This window comes from Brachycentrus maculatus, unplaced genomic scaffold (genome assembly GCF_059751285.1).
Source record: "Brachycentrus maculatus isolate JH-2025_06_01 unplaced genomic scaffold, ASM5975128v1 h1tg000660l, whole genome shotgun sequence".
Taxonomy (NCBI): domain Eukaryota; kingdom Metazoa; phylum Arthropoda; class Insecta; order Trichoptera; family Brachycentridae; genus Brachycentrus; species Brachycentrus maculatus.
The window spans coordinates 338,073-361,459 of NW_028281395.1; the positions used below are offsets into that span (position 1 = coordinate 338,073).

The 23,387-nt window shown below is 32.6% G+C and overlaps 3 protein-coding genes across 4 annotated transcripts in view; 1 reads left to right on the plus strand and 2 right to left on the minus strand.

Moving 5' to 3' along the window:
• Positions 1–1,239: 1,239 nt before the first annotated feature.
• Positions 1,240–6,401, minus strand: LOC148300723 (uncharacterized). The gene is made up of 3 exons (XM_088274362.1): positions 6,233–6,401; positions 5,197–6,145; positions 1,240–4,649 (listed from the first exon to the last, which is right to left on the minus strand). The coding sequence occupies exons 1-3, from the start codon at positions 6,382–6,384 to the stop codon at positions 4,503–4,505; spliced, it is 1,248 nt and encodes a 415-aa protein (XP_088130488.1). The 5' UTR covers positions 6,385–6,401; the 3' UTR covers positions 1,240–4,502.
• A 691-nt stretch (positions 6,402–7,092) lies between these two features.
• On the plus strand, positions 7,093–17,260 carry Sfxn2 (sideroflexin 2). The gene is made up of 9 exons (XM_088274365.1): positions 7,093–7,313; positions 9,058–9,230; positions 11,572–11,742; positions 12,840–13,041; positions 14,268–14,346; positions 15,506–15,719; positions 16,103–16,150; positions 16,309–16,438; positions 16,791–17,260. Exons 2-8 carry the CDS (start codon positions 9,070–9,072, stop codon positions 16,418–16,420), a joined length of 987 nt encoding a protein of 328 aa, XP_088130491.1. The 5' UTR covers positions 7,093–7,313; positions 9,058–9,069; the 3' UTR covers positions 16,421–16,438; positions 16,791–17,260.
• A 5,468-nt stretch (positions 17,261–22,728) lies between these two features.
• The window catches only part of LOC148300725 (uncharacterized), a 127,761-nt gene continuing 127,102 nt past the window's right edge, over positions 22,729–23,387 (minus strand). For both annotated transcript variants that reach the window (XM_088274363.1, XM_088274364.1), the window contains exon 6: positions 22,729–23,272. In XM_088274363.1, coding sequence (XP_088130489.1) covers positions 22,864–23,272 — 409 coding nt within the window. In that variant the 3' untranslated portion in view covers positions 22,729–22,863. The remainder of the gene's footprint in view (positions 23,273–23,387) is intronic.

Here is a 23,387-nt window from a genome sequence, read left to right on the forward strand (position 1 = left end):
CTGAAAACTAGGCGTAATTTATTGAATATTTTTTTGTTTATTTATATTTGTAGAATGGTCAGTTGATAACGTACACCAAATATCTCAAAATTGACAAAAATGTAACGTACACCAAATATCTCAAAATTGACAAAAATGTTAGAGCACTTTACGTAGGGCACATTGATATATAACACTCATCATTCAATCTGAAAACTGTGATTACAAATTTGTTATCATTTACATCGTCTGTCCGCCTCGGTACTTGGCAAAGACTTTAAGCTGAAGTTAAAGCAGCATAATTTATCACATTATTTTTTGACATCTCATCAAAGATGAACAAGAATATGGAAGTGGAGTATTTGTGTCTCGTGGTTAGTGTCGCAGACTCTTAAGTCAGAGTTTTCTGGTTCGAACCCACTCTACCACAATTTCGATACCTATTTCTAATAATGAGTCACTTAGGCTCACAGAAATAGTATGAAATTGAAATATTTGTGTGAATAATAATTTAAAAAGAACAAATATTTCTTTTAAAAAAAATCTTTAATGAGATGTCAAAAAATAATGTGAAAAATAACTCCTATAATTGGAGACAATTCAGATCTGTAAACAAGTATTGGGACACACTCAAAATGTTGTAATGCATAATTTATGTTTAGAGACTAGAGTTTTGGTAATCCAGAGGTTTTTGATAAATTTATAAACACATTACATAACTAATATTTTAACTGAAATTACCGTGCCAACATGTCTCACATTTCCTTGCTTGCAACCCGGCGGCCGTACAAATTTCTGTATTTCATCCTACTCATTTTATCAGCCAAGATTAAGTGTATTTGATAGTTACAATGTATGATGGAACATGTTTACACATCATTTTGGATATTCATGATATTTTGAATTGACAATTTTTTTATATAAAAAATTGCAGCATGCCGGGCACTCATTTAAATCTACCCTGGAGTTTAAAAAAAATTAAATATATGCATGTTTACAAAATACCCAATTCAGATTTTTTGCTAGTTTCACAATAGATGTTCTTCAGTTGGAGATTTTTTAAATTCCTAGACAGTGTGTAATTAAATGTACATATAATATTAAATATATACATATGGCCACAAGAAAGTACAATGGAAATAATCATTTATAAATTATGTAAAAAACATAGAATATGTACTATAATTATGTACTAAGAATATATTTTCAGCAAACGTGAGTATTATCTTATTACAATTATACGGTATTAGCCAGAAAACATTTTTTTTTTTTGCGATTAGATAATTCAAAGAAACTGTAATTTAAACCGTGAAGCCTCAAAATGGTGAACGTATTTGGGAGAGGAGATTTTCATTAAGGGGTTTTACTCCTAAATTCAGCGGCATGTGTTAGACTTAATTTGCAAGGCATAATTTAAATAGGTAGGGGTACATCAGCCTGTTTAAAATAATAAAGTCATAAGTGTTTTTATATACATATAAGCTGAAATTTAATAAAATAGCCCTAAACATTCAGTTAAAATAACAATATCACGCACTTAATAGTAATCTGACCTAAAATTTGTAAAAATCCAAGTTATGTATACATAAAAACATGTAATGCATTTTATGGGTGTATCATGAAAACAGTGTTGTCAAACAAAAATTATCAATTTATCTTTGTTTGTTGTTTCAATCTTATATAAAAGTCTTTTGAACGATATTTAAATTTTAGTAGATTTAAGATTTTGTCTTCTAAGAGACTACTGTTCTTCTAAGATTTTTATGGTCTAAAATTGACCATTTTCGGTTCTCAGAATTTCGTGTGAATTTCGAGAAATGAAAAATTGTCATCAGCGGAGGGAAAAATTCCTTAAACAAAAAAAAGGTAGATTTTGTAAATGCGGACCCAATTTTGATAAGATTCTGTCAGATTTTGGTAGATCTACCTAAATTTCAGTAGGGTTAGCAATTCTGCTTTCTGTGTATTCTAGTACTAAGCGTGTGATGTATTAGTTTTCACATAAAACATAGACTGGAATATGTGGCGGTTAATTGTACAGAGATAAAAACATTGAGATCCCGAGCGCCTCCAGAGCATCGCTGGAGTTGCTCAGCCAAACAACATCGTACCACCCGATCGCCTTTGATGTGAAACGACAACTCATAGAAGCCTCACAAAAAGGAAAGACAGTCTGCAGCGAGCTGAACAGATGGCAAAAGCAGCGACTCAGAGACTCTAACAAAACCTGAGTACGACAGTGTCCCCATCTCCTTCACCAAAAAATTACTTAGAGAACAAACTCTCGAAATCTGGCAGAGGAGGTACACCGAGGGAACAACAGGCATTATTACTAAGGCCTTTTTGCCGGACGTCCGATAAGCTTATAAATTAATCAGGGCGGCGTTGTTCCCTCTTGGACATGTGCATATGCTGACAGGCCACGGTAAGTACCTTTATAGGATTAAGATAAAATATAACCCGAAATGCATATGCGATGCAGGGTAGATGAAACGCCACTACGCCTTGCTTTAGAGTGCCCCAAATACGCCTTGCTCTGGCTGGTTTTGGAGCTAAAAACCAATGAGTGGACAAACTTGAAAATCTCCCTTCTCTGATTTTGTACGATGCAGACAGACCCCACATCTTCGAGTTCTTTGATGTAGTATTCCGGGATGTTCTGTCCAGAAATGGTAGCACTGTTATTTGATATTATTGCATTGTTTTTTGTTTGTACATATTTCACTGTATAGATATTCTTATATTGTTAAGTTCAGCATTGGTTGAATTGCTTAAAGTTAGCAAAACTAAATAAATTGTAATAAAAATATCTCTTCGAGCTACGGAAGAGGAAAAGAAGTAACTAATAAAATAAAATAAAACCAGCCGGATGCTTTGATGAAGAAAGAAGATCGGAGACAAAATAGTGTATAGAGATATAGGCATACCAGCCAGGGTTTCGTGTCTATAACCAAATAATAATAGTAATAATTTATGACAGACGGATGTTAGTTATAAGTTTGATATTTTAGGCACCATAGATTTTTCTACATAATGTATTGAAAGTTCAACATTTTTGAACTTTTTCTACTCTACAAAATATGACTTCTGTTTTCTAAATGTAAAAAATTAAGGTCACATTATTTTCGGTCTTCAGTATGTCTTGACATAATAAAAATATTTTGGGAAACCTATGTACATAATCTAATCAGCAAAAATAGATGAAAAAAAGGATACATAAAAAACCTAATAAGGTTAGAGAGAGAGTAGAGAAATTCAATTTGAAATCTACCTACATTATTACAGTATTTATCACAAAAGGTTTACACTCCACATCTCACATATTTGTGCTTTCAAAATCGATTATATTTTTTTTTTACAAATTATTTACAACAATAATGTTCGTTTAAATTATATTTTTAAAATATGACAAGTCGACATTATTAAAATAGGAACATTTGCAATAAAAATTTGCAAATATAAAAAAAATTAACTTAAGTACTACATTCAGAAGTAAAGTTTGCACAGAAAGATGCGCAGATATCAAATATCATAAGTTGACTCTCCCTTCTTTCACTAATAAAGATAAAATTATTTTTAAAAACTTTAACTAAAAGTCACAGAAATAGTCATTTAAGAATATATTTGCCTTAATTAAGGGCACAACGTATAAGAAAAAATTATAACTATTAACTATGATAAAACCGTGAAAAAGTTATGGAATGATTCAGAAAAATTAATGTACAGGCGTATACATTTTTACGATTACACAGTATGGTAAAAAATAGTAAATATGTTTTTTTTTTTTTTTTATTTCTTAGGTCTTTTTCTTTTTTAGATCACATCATAAACCGATAAATTTAGTGGGCAAAAACACTAAAATTAAGGGGCTCGGTACGGTCAATTAAGTTTGTCAATTGATTGCTGGTTTCAATTGAGGCGTTAACAGTACTGCAGAAGTGAGCAATCTGGCTCAATCTGCTGCATCGATGGCAACTATCAATGCTTTGTAATAAAAATTCTGATTATTTTCCATCAATGAGAAGTCGGAAGTGGCAATCACTTAAATTTTTATTTCTTTATCATTATGACCGTAATATTGAGAGCCATTTTAACATTATTTATATTTGCTGGAGTACCTACAATTTAGTTGGCAACAAAAGATATGAATGTTAAACATTTAACGATATATGTCATTCTATCAGTGATTTTGGATCTGCGGTTAATGCTTCAATAGTATTTTACTGTTGATATATTGAAGCTGATTCAAATACTTTATATTCAAATATGGGAATATACATATATAAAGGTGGAGACTGACCGGAGCATTTTGTCGTAACATAAAGTCGTAACATCGCTCGCGGCAAGCATCAGCAAGCATCTGAAACTATGGATGGAGCGCTCGGCTCGGTGTACTGACTGCCTGAATGCTCGCATCGTAACATGTTACGTTACGACGAAATGCTCCGGTCAGCCTTCACCCTAAGAATTTAGATTTTCGAAATTTATATTAAGAGTGGTACAAGATTATACTCTTACATAGGTTAGGACAAAACGTCGATGGGTGGAGGAGATAAAGGGGTTATGTTGCTGACGAGATCTGTAGCCAAGGGATCCGTAGCGTTGGTATCCAGTGCTGACAGGTTGACCGAGTCTTTGAAAGGGCCGCGTTTTTTTTTGTTAAATCGTACCTGTAACAAAAAAATACATTTGAAGAAAAGAAAATAATACAGTTTCAACTGGCAAAATCTGGGGGGGTCAAATAAATATAAGTGATTTTTTCACTGTAATATTTATTCAATACTCGGCTGTCCAAACTTAAAACACAGTAAGGGACATTTTTTTTGCAGAACGTTTTTTTGCATTTTTGGACTAAGTAGAATCTACTTAGTCCAAAAATGCAAAGAAAACATACTACAAAAAAATGTCCCTTACTGTGTTTTGAGTTTGGACAGCCGTACTACCCCGGACTGGTGCCTGAAGCAGAGGGCTGATCAGTTTTCCTTTATATGTTAACGATCAAGATAACACTGTGTTTATATGATGCAGTACCCCATGCAACATCTGGTGCGGGTAAGGGTTTGAAGAAGAAGATTATAAATCAATCTCTTTGTTAAGGTTTTAACTATATGTACATAGTTATCAAATCCCGTCTCCAGCGGTTTGCGGGCGTAAAAAATACCCGTCCGAAATGTGTTAATGGTGACAAGATGCTAAAAGTTTGGCGACAGGTCTCACCTTGTGCTTGCGCTTCCGCTGGAAGATCTGGAAGGGGTTGTCGGGCGAGGGGGGCGGCGAGACGTGGCGGCGCGCCTGCTTCTTGGCCTTGCGAAGCGCGCGCTTGGCGGCGCGGCTGTCGGGCTCGGGCTGCGTGGCGGGCAGCTGCACCACCGTGCCCTCGCCCGCGCCGTACGAGATCTTCAGCGTGCGCGCGCTCGAGAACATGCCGCTCGAGGACTCGTCCGCGTCGGGCGCGATGCACGCCTCGGCGCGCCGCTTGCGCCCGCCGCCCCCGCCCCTGCTCCGGCGCCGCTCGCTCTCCGAGTTCTCGTCCATCAGTCTACTCTCACTGTTGCCGTCACTAGAACTATACAAGATATCACTTTTGGGAAAATGTTCCGCGGAGTTACTGTCGCCGCTCGCGTCGGACTGTTTGGTTTTACCGTCGTAATCGTCTATTTCGTAGTTCATTTCACTTTTGTCGTCACTTTGTCTCAACCAAATTTCGTTTCTCGCGTAGATGTTACCGTTTAAAGCGTTCGTGATTTCGTTCGGTTGCAACCGGGAAATTTTGGGAATCAGCGAATGCCCCATTATCAGGGTCCTGCTCTCCTCCTCGGCGACATCCCTCCCGGCGGTGCCCGAGGACAGATACACCTTCTTGTCTTTACTCAGGGGACTTCGTTGTTCGGTGACTTTACTCTTTCTCGTTTCGGCGACATTTTCGGAGTTCTCGTTACATATTCCCCTGCACTTGGAACACAGGACCTTCCTCGGCCTGAGACGCACCGTCATTTTACTCCTCTGCTGCTGCTGACGGGGTTTGGATAAAGGCTTAGGCGCGTAGTCAGGATCCTGATACGCGAATCTTTGGCTGGCGGAAAACAACTTGTCGTCGGTTCCATTTGAGCACTTTCCTAGTGTAGAAAACGCAGGGTGCAAAGAAGAAACACCAAAGGGTAAATTTCTGAAAATATTTTAACGAGATGAAGGCAATTTGAAGACAAATCATTTTTTTTCATACGACATGCCATAAAGAAAATTGGAAAAATACCTTTTTGTGGAGTCCAACAATACACCTTGAAAGTGTTTATTTTCATTAAAATATGACACAACCAGTATGTCCGCTAAGGCTTCGTCCACATTTACCACAATTTGAGTATTTTTTAAAACCAACACATCGGCTGTAACGACAGCCGCAGCCATTTTTATTATTGTGACTCATTAATAATTGCCAAATCTAAATATATTTATTCCCTACTATGACCAAAGATTCAATTACCTAAGTAGGTGCTTCATTTAATTTTTTGATGTCTATGGTAACAGCGTAGAGATTGACAATCATCAATTTTTTTATAAACATACCAAAGATATACTGAAATCAGGGAGCGAGTGTTTTTACCTAGAATTTTCACTCATAAATTACATGAAATTGTAGTAACTTTAAACAAAAAGAGTAAATTCACTCATGAGTAGGCATAGGCTATAAAACTTAAAAAGTTGAAGCCTGAGTAGGGTCATAATAAACGGTGTTGCATAAGCCGTAGCTAGATTTTAGAGTCACTTGGACGTAAGTAATTAAAAAAAAACTGTTATCAGGTGGAATCTTCTAAACTCTTAGTGTGGAGTTCAGTGATCTATCGGAATTACTTCAATGTTGAAATGTATTGATTTTTTCCTAACCAATATTACTCAATATTTTACAGTCAAGTTTAGAGTATCCAGCGTTTTTTGAAATTCCATTTTATTGATGGAAAAAGTAAGGTAGCCAATAATTTTTTGATGAAAAAGTGAAAAACGACGGACGTTTCGAGTATATTGAGAAGTAGGGCAAAATATTTTGTGGGCAATACGTTAAAAAAGGTTGGGAGCCTCTGTTCCGTTTTACCACCTCGTTTCACACAAGTTGGCAACATTGATTGTCAAATTATCAAAATCGGGTTGGTCGTGCTGATTGGTTTTGAAAGGATTTCAGTAATTTTTTGAATCGATTTCGTAAATGTTGTTTAGTGGTGCGGACGTATTCAGCATAGAAAGAAATATAAAATTTGTTTACTGAATTCAATTAAATTGCAATGTGTATGTTTGTGATAAAACAATTTTAAAATTGTAAAATTTCTTTAGTTTATTAACAGGTAAGCAAGTCAGTTATGAAACCATAATTTTAATATGCATACACATTTTACCTGTTTACCCTTATGTAATAGCGCATTAGTAATATTGAATACTTTGCATTATTATGTTTGTGGTTTATTAGAAACCAATCTTGTAGTAACAGTTTAGCAAGCAAGCAATACTATGTATTAAATTTGTTCACTATTTTATATATTTATTTACTGAATACATAAATAAAATTACACAATAAATAGGGATAAATAAAATAAAACCAATTTATTATTATTATAAAAATCGCTCCGTAAGGAAGTCAAATATTATGTAAATAATACGATATTTTTATTAAAAAAATAAGAATGAATTAATACCTTAACTTTCTACGTATTGTATGTACAAAATATGGTATATTCTTAACAAGTTACCACGCACGCAATGAAGGTTCAGCAAAGTTCAAAATTGATATATTGGTGACACTGAAAAATATTTTGAATATATAATTAAAATAGTATTGCGAAAGTTCTCATAAAAAATTCTCAAAAAGTGAACAATTAATTATTACTGATTTGAAACATGTGACATATGACACTGACTACAGTGGTTCCAAGCTGCTTGTGTGTTCCTGTGCTTACTTTCAGTAACTGCCACATAATCCCATTTTGGTGATTGGGCATTCAGGCATTTATCTGACTTTTAATTAGTTTACTATTCAGGCTGGTGTTTATTTATGTAGTTGACTATTCGGGCTGGTATTTATTTATGTAGTTGAATATTCGGGTTGGTGTTTATTTGTGTAGTTGACTATTCGGGCTAGTGTTTATTCATGTAGTTTGCTATTCGGGCAATTGACGTTCGGGCAATTCACTTTCAGCAAACGCTCATCCCTCGTCAAAATAAACATTCAATTATATGTTATACAATATTTACTTCTAACACCATCGTGATGTTTAGTAAAATGTTTAGTTGTGCACACTCTGAATTTATGTACTAGACTTTTGACACTGCCAGATTTCAGATAATGATTGATTTTGTTGTGCCAAGTCTTTCTTGACTGCCCTTGCTTTATTCTCCTACTCCATTTTACCAAATATACTTTCATAGTCATTCTTTCATCATGCATTCGCTCATCTAAGAGAGCCTTTCTTAAACATTTATAATTATTTATTTATTTATTTATTGAACGGCTAAAGGCTTTAACATAATACATATATACAGTATCTAATCTAAAAATACACTAATAGAGAAACAAAAAGTCTGAAACATAAAATAATAGTAAAATAACAGATAGTAAGCACTGGTAAATACACGTCTCCTTCACACTCTATCAGCGAGCAGCGAGAGAGAGTGAAACACAACATTTAAATTTATCCATTATAACATGGAGAAGAAATGCTGAGAAAGTACAGACTTCAAGGTGGATAACAATATATTAAATAAATCTTTACTTTCAAAAGCATTGGCAAACATGTGAAGCCGCGGAATCGGAGAGAACATGGCATAGTTTGCATCATGTACAAATACTGCGAATATAGATTATGCCTGATTCAACCTTACGTAACTTTCTAATTTTTATCTCTGTCATACATCATAAGGGTAAAAGCAGTTTGGATGTGCATTTAACAGCATTCACTCTGCTTTCATCTACTTTTTGGTAATTCTACACTTCGGTTCCATGTAAATAATTTTAATTCACATTATATCATTTATTTTGCTTGAAATTTTGCATGAAATAGTCAATTGCTAAATGAATATTTGGAAACATTACAGGAGAGACTAGATATGTCAGACATTGAGAAGGGTTTCGACATCACCAAGCCACTGTGGGATCTGGACACGTATATTGGCCGGTACAGACATTATGCTTGGATTACTAATCCACGTTCAGGACTCGCTTCTGAAAAAGAGTTGAATGAAGCAAAGAGAATATATACCCATTTTAAGTGAGTTACTATGTTAAAAAAAATTCAAAATGATTTTTATAAATTTTTACAATTTCTATTATTATTTAATTTTGTTGTCCGCCTCTGTAGTGTAATGGTCAGCACGCTCGGCTACCGTTCCGGAGGTCCCTGATTCAATTCCCAGGATTAAATAAATATAAGTGATAATATAATTAAAATGTAACTTAGTTTTAAAATCACTGTAAATATTTTATTATAACTTAATTATAATGTCTACCGGTTAGCTTCGAAACCGGTAGTCATTATAATTAAGTCATAATAAAATATTTATATTGATTTTAAAACAAAGTTACATTTTAATTATAAAATGGAAAATCACAAAGTTAGTGCTTTTTAATATAAATTATAAATATAAGTGATTTTTTCAATCTAATAGTTATTCAATATTACCCTGGACTGGTGCCTGAAGCGGAGGGCTGATTACCTTTCCTTCATGTGTTAACGATCAAGAAGTGCCGAAGGCACATTTAACGATATCTGTTTATAAAATCACAATGAAAGATAATTGTTTTTGCAATCAAAGACATGTCTGAATAATACAATCTATTTCAGATCTATCTTTTTCCATTATCCATTTATGAAAAGCTTTCTTTATATTTATGCGCTTACACTAGGTGTATTTATTTGTTTATTTTTTTCTTTCAACTCTTATTTAACTTATTTGCAACATTTGTGCACAGGGCACTGAATTGTACAGATGCAGTGTAAACTTGGGTGTTTAGTCTGCTCTTCAAAACCCAGAGGAAAACATAAATTAATATTTTTCTTCTTCAAACCCTTTTCTGCACTGGTGCATAGTGCACTGCATCATATAAATGCAGTGTTTTCTTGATCGTTAAATACATTAAGGCAAGATGATCATTACTGCTCTTCAGGACATCTAAAGACGCTTAACATTACACTATGGAGGCGGACATTTAGCCGTTAAAAAATGCATTGGCTTTGTAAAACCTTTCTTTCATTTTTGTATTATGAGTAATGTACTCAGGAAAAGAAGTCTAAATTTACCACATTAAATGAATAACTCTATAATTATATTGAACTAAAAGTTATATAATTAATTAATTCAAGGTTGATTACATTTTTGGCCTTTGTACCAGGGTTGATGTGTCTCAATACAGGTCAAATCTCGTTATTACGAACTTCACGGGACCAAAAAAATATTTCACTATAATGAAAATTCGTTACACTGGATGTATAGGATATGACACATTTAAAATTTATTTTATCGCTATATTATACCCTTTCTTATTAGAAAATTGAAATAAGTTATTACTGTTACACCACACCCTATCTTCCGGCCAGTGATCAATACAATATAGGTACCTACCTACTACAGGACACAACAGAAATGAAACTATGATTTTCAAACTGTAAGACTTTATTGGAAAAAAGAAATTTATTAGCAATGAAAGAAAAGTGAGTTAAAAAGCAAGTTTAAATAGGTTACAATGATTAAAGAAAACACTTCGTTTTTTACCACTTGAGTTTTATTATAGACTACATGTTTCAGAAGTTAAACTTCCATCATTCAGGTCTGTATAATAACTTATTATACAGACCTGAATGATGGAATATCAGTTATTATACAGACCTGAATGATGGAAGTTTAACTTCTGAAACATGTAGTCTATAATATGTAAAACTCAAGTGGTAAAAAACGAAGTGTTTTCTTTAATCATTGTAACATGTCTTACTACAAAGTTAATGCCGAAACAATAAATAAAATTTAAATAGGTTAATAATTTTTGATAAAAAAAATCGGAAATTTTCTTTTGGACTTCTCAACGTTTTAAAATGAATTTTGACATCATTTTAAAATTTTGAAAAAAAAGTTCGTTATTCTGAGATCGGTTTCGCTACATTGAATTTTGGTTCAGTACATTTTATATGGAAGTTTTCCGGGGACGAATTGCAGATTCGTTATACTGGAAATTTCGTTAATTCGGTATTCGCTACAAAGAGATTTGACCTGTAGTATTAAATTGTTGGACTTGAGTGAGTGATATTAGTTTCTTACCTCAATCAATCAAACCCTTATCCGCACCCCAATGGTGCATAGGGCACTGTGTCTTATAAACGCAGTGTTATCATGATCGTTTTACTTATGAAGGAAAGGTGATCAGCCCTCCGCTTCAGGTACCAGTCCATGGTAATATTGAATGAATATTACAGTGAAAAAATCACTTATATTTATTTTTACCCCCCTTGGGAATCGAACCCGGGACCTCCAGAACGGTAGCCGAGCGTGCTGACCATTACACTACGGAGGCGGACAAAAACCTTTTTTTCTTACCTACACATGAATAACTTTTTACAGATCTGGGAAACCGATTGAAAACATAAGTAAATCGGAAGTGCTCAAGGCCAAACAGCTCTATGAGTCTGCGTACCATCCGGACAGCGGGGAGTTGCAAAATGTGTTTGGGAGGATGTCATTCCAATTACCGGGTGGAATGATCATTACAGGCGCCATGTTGCAATGGTATAGGTAAGCTAATTAAAAAATAAAATAAAATGTCACGCCGCTTTTCCGCAGGAGTAGGCAGAGAGAATGGAATGCCACACCTCCTCACATATTCATCCATTGCCTCTTCCATATTCATCCATACCCGATTATAAATATAATTAAATTATAACATCACACCAATGTTATTATAGTTTTGTTGTTAATACTTGATAATATTCACAATTAATTATTATATTTATCAGAATTGCTTATCTTACAGTTAGTACTTATCATAGAAAAATGGTTTGTCTAACGATAGTAAAGGGCACAGTTATAAATAATGATATCTCAAATTGTAAATAAGTTCATTCTAGGTGATAAATAATAATGTTGATTTTATTTTATCAAGGTTACTAATACTCAAGCTACTTTAATTTTGATGTGTATGTACAAAAAAGTTTTAGAATATTTTTTACTACTAAATTAATTATTATAAGACTTGATAAGATTGCTCTGGTTAATCTCCAGACCCAGCGCCTTGCTCTCAATCTCTACTCGTTTAAAGAGATCTACCATCTCTTTTGGGTCTTTGGCCAAGAGTGTTCCGTCGTCCGCATATTGTATATTGGACATATCGTATATTGGACATCTTTACACCACCAATAGACACTCCTCCATTCCATTCGTAGAGAGCCCTGCGTATTATTATTCCCCATAGATGTTAAACAGATCAGGGGAGAGTATGCATCCTTGTCTTACACCTTTCTCAGTGGGGAAACTTACAGTGTTTATGTCATTGATTCTTATGATTGCCTTACTTTGGGCGTAAAGTCCATGGATGAGTTTTATCAAATAGGATGGGATTCCCATCTCCATGAGTACTTTCTACAAATGTTCTCACTTCACGCAGTGAAAAGTTTTCTTGTAATCAATAAAACATAAAACTGTCGGCGTCAGGAAGTTGTCGGATGTTGAGGATCTGCTCTCTTGTTCCTCTTCCTTTCACTTGCATAATTATTGATTGATGATTCACAGTTTCTGATATTTTTCAGCATTCATTCTTTCGATAAATAAAAAATAATAATAATATGTCTCCAGCACGTTTTTGTACTGTACAGTAAGTAATTTATTATTTCCAGAACAAATCAGGCTGTGATATTCTGGCAGTGGGTGAATCAATCATTCAACGCCCTTGTGAACTACACGAACCGCAACGCCCAGTCCCCCCTCACCACTACGCAGATGGGGGTGGCCTACGTGTCCGCTACGGGCGCTGCTCTGACCACCGCCCTCGGCTTTAAGTTTGTCGTGCAGAAGCGGGCGACTAATCCTATAATGGGCGTAAGTTCAAAATTTCATTTCAATTGTTCAGAAAGTATTACATGAGTGTAGCCTCCGGATAGAACAGATATAAGGGGTTAAAAGAAGAATGAAACCTCATTTTAAAGTATTAAAATAACAGCGATATTATTATAGATGTCTCAAGTTGATATAAAACATCCATCGTTCCTCTTTATATGAAAGAATTATCATTATACCAGTCTGATGACGACGGTTATGATGACACCTGGTTGCTGGTCAAATAACATTCATGTGGAAAAAACTACATAGTTGTTATTTTATTCTATGCATTTGTGTAACAGAAGCTATAATCAGCCATACTTCCAAACGTATAAAAAAATGTACCCACATGTGGAGGATTTCGAGACCATTGCATATATACAGGTTTAAAAAATTAATGCAATATGGAAGTTCAATAATTGGCAAAATGGTTATCGCTTAAGCCAGCCAAAAGCCAGGTTGTAAGCGCTGGGTTTTTAAAAAAAAAAATTATGAGGTCAAGGGATCTTGCATCCCTTGTCACTGCGACCATTTAGGCCTATTATGACCTCTCTCTGTATCATAGCTCACTCTCAAGAGCTTGTGAGCTACATGACTCATGTAGCTCACAACCTGTCTTGGTGATGACCTGGGATGCTCAGACTTCCATCTTCTTTCATATAAAGAGAAACAATAGGTATTTCATATCAAGATGATACATATAATATTGACATCTCATATGAAGTGTGAATAATCCAGTGCTTGATATAATAAATAATATTAACTCTCACCACTCTGTAGGCCAGACATTCTGGCCCGTATGATTCTAGTAGGCAGCTCCGTGGGCCACAATGTCTGGCCCGGCGCAGGTGTAATTTTAATCACTGATTTCTCTATCACCAAAGTATATTCTACCAAAAAAAATTCAGATAAATACAGTTAATCTTAATTAACATGGTCATACGAATTGCCAGACAGAGTGTCCCAAAATTAGGGAACCAAAATATTTATTTTAATGGTAGATAAACATCGCATTTTTTTTATCAGAGTAGCTCATCAGCTATGAGAAAAAATGGTCAGAGTGGAAAGGGTTAATATTGTTATTATTAGCAGTGATATTATTTAAATCACCAAGTTTTTTGTCAATCGTTCCTATGAAGATCAAATCCTTTTGAAGGATGGCTCATGAGTTTTAATCAACTTCTGAATGTATCAATAATATGTATTACATGTTTTCATTGTTTCAGAGATTTGTACCATTTGTGGCTGTGGCTGCCGCTAACTGTGTCAACATTCCACTTATGCGACAGTCTGAAATAATTGATGGTAATTATATTTTGTATTTTCATTTATCTTAGTACAATCTTCACCTTGGTTTGTTCATGCCCTCAAAGGTGAAACGACAGTTAACATTAATAAAGATAAATATTCATAGATGAGAAAACCTGTTTTCGGTTTTCTCAATTACTAATCATTATCGATTATCAAATTAATCAAATCCATTATTTAATAGTGTTATTATTGCCCAAAAATCAGTAATGAAAATAATACTTAAAGTTCTGAGGCAGACCCACAGAGGAAATATTCAACTAATTACAACTTATGACAGTCAAACAATGATACTCTAAAACATTCCTTACATATACATTTGAGAATTACTCTTACATATCACAAGAAAGCACCTCCCAACAGAGCACACAAATCGCAATTGACACACTTAATGGAAATGTATATAGAACCACAAGACCCAAAATACACAAACACATCAAACAAAAGCTAACACATGCCACCTCTTTTGGTCAAAAGAATTTTGATTATCACGCAATAAAGTTTTACAACCTGCTTACATTATTCATAAAGTCATAAAATAACAAAACTAAGTATAAAAAAGGAATTTATAAATGGATACTGGAGATGGGTAGATCTGAAAAGGATCACATTTTTCGGCCATGTCTTATTTGATTGCTTGTCATAAACAATTTACTTTTCACATTATTTTATAATTAAGTATTTTAAAACGTCCCCTTTAGCACGGGAATACCCAGTATTAAAACTCACATTATTTTAAATTGTTACTTGTAATTATGTGTATGATGAAAATTGAGTAAATAAATTAATGAAATAATTGGATTCATCCCATCACTTTTCAGAACCCGAGTAAAATAAGGTTCATGAAAAAAAATAATTTGAAAATTACCTAGATTGCGCATTGTTAACACAGTAAGGACGGTAAAGGTATTTCTACCCTTTCGGTCAATTGATGCTTAAGGACGGGAAGGGTATTTTAACCTTCTACGCCGGCCTAATGTTATAAAAGAAGGATTTTTAAAATTAATTTAATGTTTTTAATATGAACATTACATACCAATCTCTTCATTAAAGTCTAAACTATCTGTACACAATTATCAAATCCCGTCACCAGCGGTCCACAGGTGTAAAAAAACACCCGACTGAAATGTCTTAATATGATAATTGTTGTATCCAGGTATCGAAGTGGCCGACAAAGATGGAAACATTGTGGGAAAGTCCAGCTTGGCTCCGATAAAGGGGATCGGCCAGGTGATCACCTCGCGCGTAGTGATGGCGGCCCCCGGAATGCTCATCATGCCCTTCATCATGGAGGCTCTGGAACCCCGCTCTTGGATGAAACGGATCCAGTGGTCGCACGGACTCATACAGACTGTGATGGTTGGATGCTTGTGAGTGCTTATTTCTATATTACTTAAGATTTTTATTATTCTTCTTGGTGTAAACCTTGTGGCCTGTTTTTAAGAAGGATTAGCCTCTTACGATGCACTTTACTGTTACTTTTTATTGTTACTTTATGCACAATGCACATATCATGTTTATACATATTCAGGGAACTGCCCTAAGATTTTCAAAACCCAAAATACTGCGTTTAATGAAAATCCCTTTGCAATGGCTATACTTAATATATTTATTATTACGTAATTTAAAAAATTGTTTAAAAATCATTATATGTATATCATATTTGGCCAATCTTGTTTTATAAATACATATGTAAATAGATTTTCAAATAATAATATGTAATAAACTTTTTTTTTACATTTTACTTTTCTAGCTTGTCTGTAATGGTGCCAACAGCATGCGCATTGTTTCCCCAAAAATGGTAAGTCAAAATTTTATGATAATAATATACGAAAATTCAATTTCATATGCAGTGAATGAGTTATCTTAGTTTTCCTCATTGTTTATTAGAATCTCATAGAATATTGCACAATTCTGACCAGTATTCTGATGTTATTAATAATTTTTTGCTTGTTTTAGTTCCATTTCCATTAATACCATAAGAAGATTCGAAGAGAAGAATTATCAAGAGATTGTGAAGAACACTAATGGGAAACCACCGGAGTATTTATATTTCAACAAAGGACTCTAAACATCTACCTCAGATATCGCTCACTCCTTTCAAGAACGTCATAAATCAAAATATTTGATTTTTCAGGAGAACGTTTTTAAAGTTTAAGAATATAATACAATGTATTAAAAATAAATATCAAGCCACTTACTGAACTTTTTACTGTGCAACAAATCTTTTTAGGTAAAATCTGAAGTTTTTTTCTCCATTTGAAAAATATTTAGTTTTTTGAAAAAATGCAAAAACAACGCTTTCTGCCCTGTAGCGCTTAAATATTAAGTTAAAAATATGCCGCTTTTGCTGGGATATAGTACATTTTCTGGGCATTCCGAAAATATACACAACTGAAAATTTACAATTTTTGATTTATGACGTTCTTGAAAGGAGTGAGCGATATATTATTATGTGTATTTATTGACAATAATATTCTAAGATTCCACGCTGTTCCATAAACTAAACTTAACTTATTGTGCTAGAGTTATAACTTTGATAGTACTTACTGCTTGTAGTTTTTTTTATAGTTAGCTAGTGGCAATGCAATATACCTAATAAGGTACTTATGTTTATTTATACGATATGGTTCTCTGTTTCTTTTAAAGTTTCTTATAAATATCTTTTAAAGAAGCTCCCCAAAAGTAGCAATATAAAATACCTCAAAAATGTCAGTGGATTTTTATAAATTTTTATTTAAAATTTGCTTGGTAAATACCGTTCAATATCATTATCAAATACACTAAGACCTCACGTTGTGTCTTCGATACTTTCTAAAATATCGCGACGCAAATTGAAATTTACAATATTTACAACAATTACCTTTTAGAAATTTAAAAAATGATTCTCTGAATAATAATTAAAAAAAAACAACTCAATTCGAAAAAACAATGACCCACAGCGAAAATGAGTCTTTAATTCAGTAACGACGTAACTTTGAAAAAACGCAAAGTGAAACGACGCAAAGCGAGGTCTGAATGTACTGTATGTAAAATTTAGTCTCAAATTTAGTGCTACAATAGATTTTAAGAAATAGTGGTATTTACCAAGTAAATTTAACATTGATAGATACATATTACCGCAATGTGACTGCCAAATCAATCAACAATATTTTTTATCATGTTTAATTTTTTTCTTCATATTTTGGTGTTTTTAAATTCGGGGTACATCTTACAGTTACTGTGGATAAATATTGCAGTTATATTTTATAACAAGGAAGATTCTTGGACCATATAAATCAAAACCCAATAAATTTATTAAATACGTTATAATATTAATATTTTATGTCAATTTAACAATCAGTTTGATTAATATGCCTCATATAGCATAAAGTATTGTTCCATAATTCCATTGTCATTCTGTATATTTTAACGATGAATATAATATTTAAAGCTTTGAACTTTTTATATTTTATTTTTACACAAACATTGTTTGCTTTCATTTTACAAAATTGACAAGCAGAAAAATAATCTTACTTGAATCATATTATGCCATATTTTTTCTATGCTGATAAAATGGTATTCCAATTTATTTTTTGCGATGTGGCCTCGTTTTATTCAATTAGGACAATAATATTTTGTGTTATAATGATGTGTACACATATATTGAATAATAATATTGCTAGATTTAATAATATTCGACAAATAAAGGTAGAATATTCTGTTTTTAAATTCAGGCTACTATTGTGAAAACAGATTACCAATTTTTTATGTATGTAAGGAATACGTACTATTAAGAAAATTTACTAATGTTGTCATCACTGTAGATTTTTCATGATTTTTATTGGAAATGATTTCAATTTAACTATCAAAAATTTATTAAAGTTGTGTTTTGTGATAATGATTGTTAGTGATTTACTCTCATTTCTGTAATCTAATACTGTTATTAATAAAAATGATTCCTTTGGTGTATTACTGACACGGTCAGTAAGATATTTCCCAATAATCTAACAAATTGATAACTCTAAGGAGGTTGTTGAAATGAAAATTAATTGCGTTCGCGTTTTCTCATTGACTGAAAATTATAGAATTTGGATTGGAAGTAATATTTGTGTATTTTTGTCTCTGGTACTCTTCATTATTTTTTCTGAGGCGGCAACACTGTCAAAATTTAACCTGGTCAGTTTATGTCTATTTTGTTAGGAATGGAAAAGTCAATGTTTTAAAGTATTAAGGAAATAAATGTTCCAGTTGTGATTTATTTATCTAAAATAATATCCGATGCCAATGTCTAGATGTGTTGACTGTGGAACGTGTTTCTTATTCAACTTGATAATATCCTCATTTTGCTGGGTTATATGTACAATGTAAAATTAAATGATTCTACGTATATCGACTACATAATATAAAATATTGACGTTTTGTGATTACGCGTTGATAATGATAAAGTGACAATGAAGAAAACATATTGTCAATCTTTATTGATTGTGTCGGGGGTCCATAATTTGTGTGTGGGCTTCTGTAGTGCTACCGGCCGGTAGATAACCATCTACATGAGGTCTTTTTTAAAATACTAGGTGAATGTTATTGGTTGTTTTTGTATAGTTTAAGATTGTAATAAAGTCACATCAATTAAATGCTCTGGACTATGCAGAGTACGCTTACAAAACTAGTTATTTCTCTCTTGTTAATAATAAATATTTTTGCCTAGTAGTGTGCTTTGCACATTTATTGCATTTATATTTTGTATTACATCATGCTTATTTTCATATGTTTTTATCGGTGAATTTTATTCATGAAATGGTTTACAAATGAACCGCGTTCCTTTCTCTATTTTTTACCTTTATTTATGAATTTATAAATATTTTTATTTTGACTTTCCTTGGACATTATGGTACGATCGACTCTTCCATTTAAGAAGCCAGTAAATCGTAGCAAAAAAGTTTGGTATATAGAAAACTCCAAGAAGAAATTTTAACTGGTTTACAGCTACAAATAATTGATTTTAAAAAACATATTTTATTTTCGTCAATAGCTAATAATTTAATTTTTGTTTTGGCAACAATAATAAATATTTCATATTGTTGAATAATGAATGTGATGACATAAGGAATCCAGATTTGTGAACAAGGATTTGGACACACCCTATGATGGTTTTAATGTCCTCATATGCACATATTGTTATATTTGAATGTTATTTTTTTAAGTTTGTTTAGTTTGTTGGAATGCTGTGTTAAAATAAACATAATCACATTGCTAAAATTAGGATGTTATGTATTTAAAATTATTTTCAAATTTGATTCCTATATTTTAATCATGTCAATTTTAGTTATTTAGTATTTGATTATGTGGTGTGTTATTGAATATGTTTACAAGCAATCATGATATTATTAGTATTTATACATAGTGTGTATTGCTTAAGTTTTACAATTTTCCAAACCAAATAAACCTAAATTTTAATTTATCGGTTGCTCTTTTGAGTATTCTTATAAGGATTACATTCTTAAAATGTAATTAATGCCAACATTACATAATTAAAAAACAAATTTTCTTAAAAATAGGAGTAATTCTCAAAACTAGACCAATCTATTTTTGAAATTGTGAAAAAATGCTAACACCTTTCTAATTTTTTTTTTTGTGTTTTTTTTGACACTACTTTTCTCTATGGATTCCATAAATAACTGGAGAGCAGAGGCAGAAATAACAGTGCAAATAACCGAGTTTGATTTCTTAATGTTGCCTGATGAAAATCAGTAGATACACATATGTTGATACCGTGAACGGTTATGACTGCAATAGCTATCATTTGATGTCATGTCTTATACATATTTGGTAAATGACTGGTATAGTCGTCACCTAAACAACTTTCTGTATTGAATAGACAGCTACTAGTCATATATCAAAAACCTTTCAACAACGTCGAATATCAAAAAACTAGATTTTTCAGGAGATCGTTTTTAAAGCTTAAGAATATAATGAAATGTATTAATAATAAATATCAAGCCACTTATTGAACTTTTTACTGCGCAACAGATCTCTTTAGGTAAAACCTGAATGTTTTTTCTCCATTTAAAAATTCTTCAAAATGCAAAACCAACACTTTCTGCCCTGTAGCGGGTAAATATTAAGTTAAAAATATGTCGCTTTTGCTGGGATATAGTACATTATCTGGGCATTCCGAAAACATGCACAACTCAAAATTGTCGATTTTTGATTTATGACGTTCTTGAAAGGAGTGAGCGATATGTTGATACCGTGAAAGGTTATAACTGCTACAGCTATCATTTGATGTCATGTCTTATATTTGGGAAATGGCTGGTATAGCAGTCACCTAAACAACTTTCTGTTTTGAAAAGACAGCTATGAATCATATATGTATTTAAATCTTAACTATGTACAAATATTATGGGAAAAGATATTGTGACCCCAAAACATCTGTGTCATCTTGCCTCCATATAATTAATGATCTAATTAACTTTGAGTTAATCTGATGCCGTGGTTGGTTAACCATTTTTGTATGGATTAGGGCTAAAGATAAATAAACATTTTGACTCAATAAAAAGTATATATATGAGTTGCCTTAACACATATATATACTTTTTATAAACGTCTTTTACATACTAATAGGCAGCGGGAGACGCTTAGTATTCTATTTGCTTACTTTTGGTAGAGTGCAAGAGACGCCAAAAAACATTATAACAGATCGTAATTGGGTTTGCGGTTACTTGTGAGGGTTTAGCGGCAGACTGTCTGAGTAGGGTAGGGGTTTATGAAAAAACTGCCCGACAACAATGTGTTAATAATAAGAATATGTTACTTATCACAATAAATGTGTAAAAGAGATAAAAAAATATCAGGTTCGTTGCCTCTACTGCCATCTATGATTCTCTATATTCATGATGGATTGACTCACTCCAGTCATATATGGAACTCTTTACCTTTTCCAATACTAATGTGCTAAACGCCATTGCTAAGACATTATTTAGTATTATATTGTATAAAAAGACATTTTTTTTATACTTACATATTTGTAATAATTTTGCCATTGTTCTAAAATGTAGTTAAAATTTTTGGTTGTATTGTTCCATGTTATTGTTAAATACAAATGTTTAAATTTGTGATTTTTATGTGATCTAATATAGAAATATCTGTTGTGTTGTGATAATATTTGGCAAACTCATTTTTTTGCTTTTTATAAGCAGTATCAAGCCGAGCTTATGAGATTGAAATTAGTTTTAATAATAGTTATTTAATTGGCAACAATGCGTTCTGATATAAGTAAAGACATGTTAACCGACTTAAACAGAGCATTTTTTTTTCATTTGTATCATACAGTCGCTAAGTAATTTTAAATTGATTTTTTTATGAGGTCAAGGGATCTTATGTCATCCCTTATGTCACTGCGACCATATTAGGTCTATTGTGACCTGTTATGGTCGCAGCGACATATTAATTTAAATATAGCAGATTTAAATTTTATACAAATATGGTTATCAACGTTACAAAAAGTTGAGAATAACCATACTTCAAGATGGCAGATAAAATAACAAAATTGGAGTCTCATTGATCTGGATGTAGACTAAATATGACCTGCTGCTGTATTTGATTCCAGATATTTTCCCTGTTTTTAATGACTCTGATAATATTTTTTACGGGAATCAGGAAATAAAACATTGGTTTATATGATATATAAAAAAGTTTTTATTTCTTTTCAATGTTTATTTACAAACTAAAAAATATGTGTTTACAACTTAAAATAATAATTATCATTGTAGTTTCCCCTGCATTGGCATGTTATGTAACATTTGAATATGCAGTTATGATTTTTTTAAAATAATAAATTATACATAGAAAATACTTATATTATTTATTTTGTTTAAAAATGCATGATTTTAAATCCACAGTTTGATAATACATTAAAAAAGTGGTTTATATCGACTATTATATGTTTTAAGTATACATAATGTAATCGTGTCTTGTAACTTACAAAATAACAAAGTTAGTTAGTAAGCTACATAATGGAAAATCACAAAGTTAGTGTTTCAAATATGAATTGTGTATTTCAGTTAATCGTTTAAAAAAAGATATGTTTTTATATTTCAATAAAGGTTAAAGTTAGATAATTTCCTTATTGTTCTATGCTTTTAGATTTTAGCTTAGAAATAATTGTTGAAAATAAATTTGATGTTGAAATAAGACTCTTTTAAAGCGATTCCTCACCTATTTTTAAAAGTAATTAGTTGGTAATGAATATTATACATCATACAAAGTGAATATATTAAAGAGAAGAAACAAAACACCTCTAATTCTGTAATATGGAAGAAAAGATGACATACAATTTGGAAAAAATATGATTATATAACAGTCCCTAACCTAAAAATATATCCATACATTTTCATTTAACAAAAGGATCATACAAAAGTATAAAAGTTAACAGTATTTATAATATGTATGTATACTTATAGTGGCAATACCTGACTTATTTCATAAGCTAACAGCGAATATAATATCAATTACTTTATTCAAAATGCAAAATCAATAAATGTTAGAAGATTCCAATAGAACGGAGGCTTCGCACATAACCTTAGCGCTGGACCTCACCAAAAAGAGCAGATGAGATTGTTCAAATACGTTCAGCTGCACTCTGGTTCGGACCAAACCGTGGAGAACTGTGGCCCTTTCTAAGTCGAGCCATCTTTGCAGAGATAGCTCTCTTTCTTTCACCGGCAGCCCCAAAACCACATCCCAGGGCCCCCAGAGTGTGAACTCTAGGATGGACTTGACTTGGCTGAGAGATATGGATTTTTCTTTGCTCAGCAGGTCTTTTATGAGGGCCGTCAACTTGTCCTCGGGCAGAAGAAGTCTCAGGGCTGTCACGGCACATTCGCACAAAGAACAGACTTTCTCTTCAGTTGGGGTGTTACAGCTACTTTCTTCACTTAGTCTGAAATAAAAAAAGAATAATAAAAGAATGCTTTCAAAAGGTCCTTCAAATAGGTTGAACAAATAATAATATTTTTTGGAAGCAGGAGAATCCTAAGTCATCTTAAATAACAAAA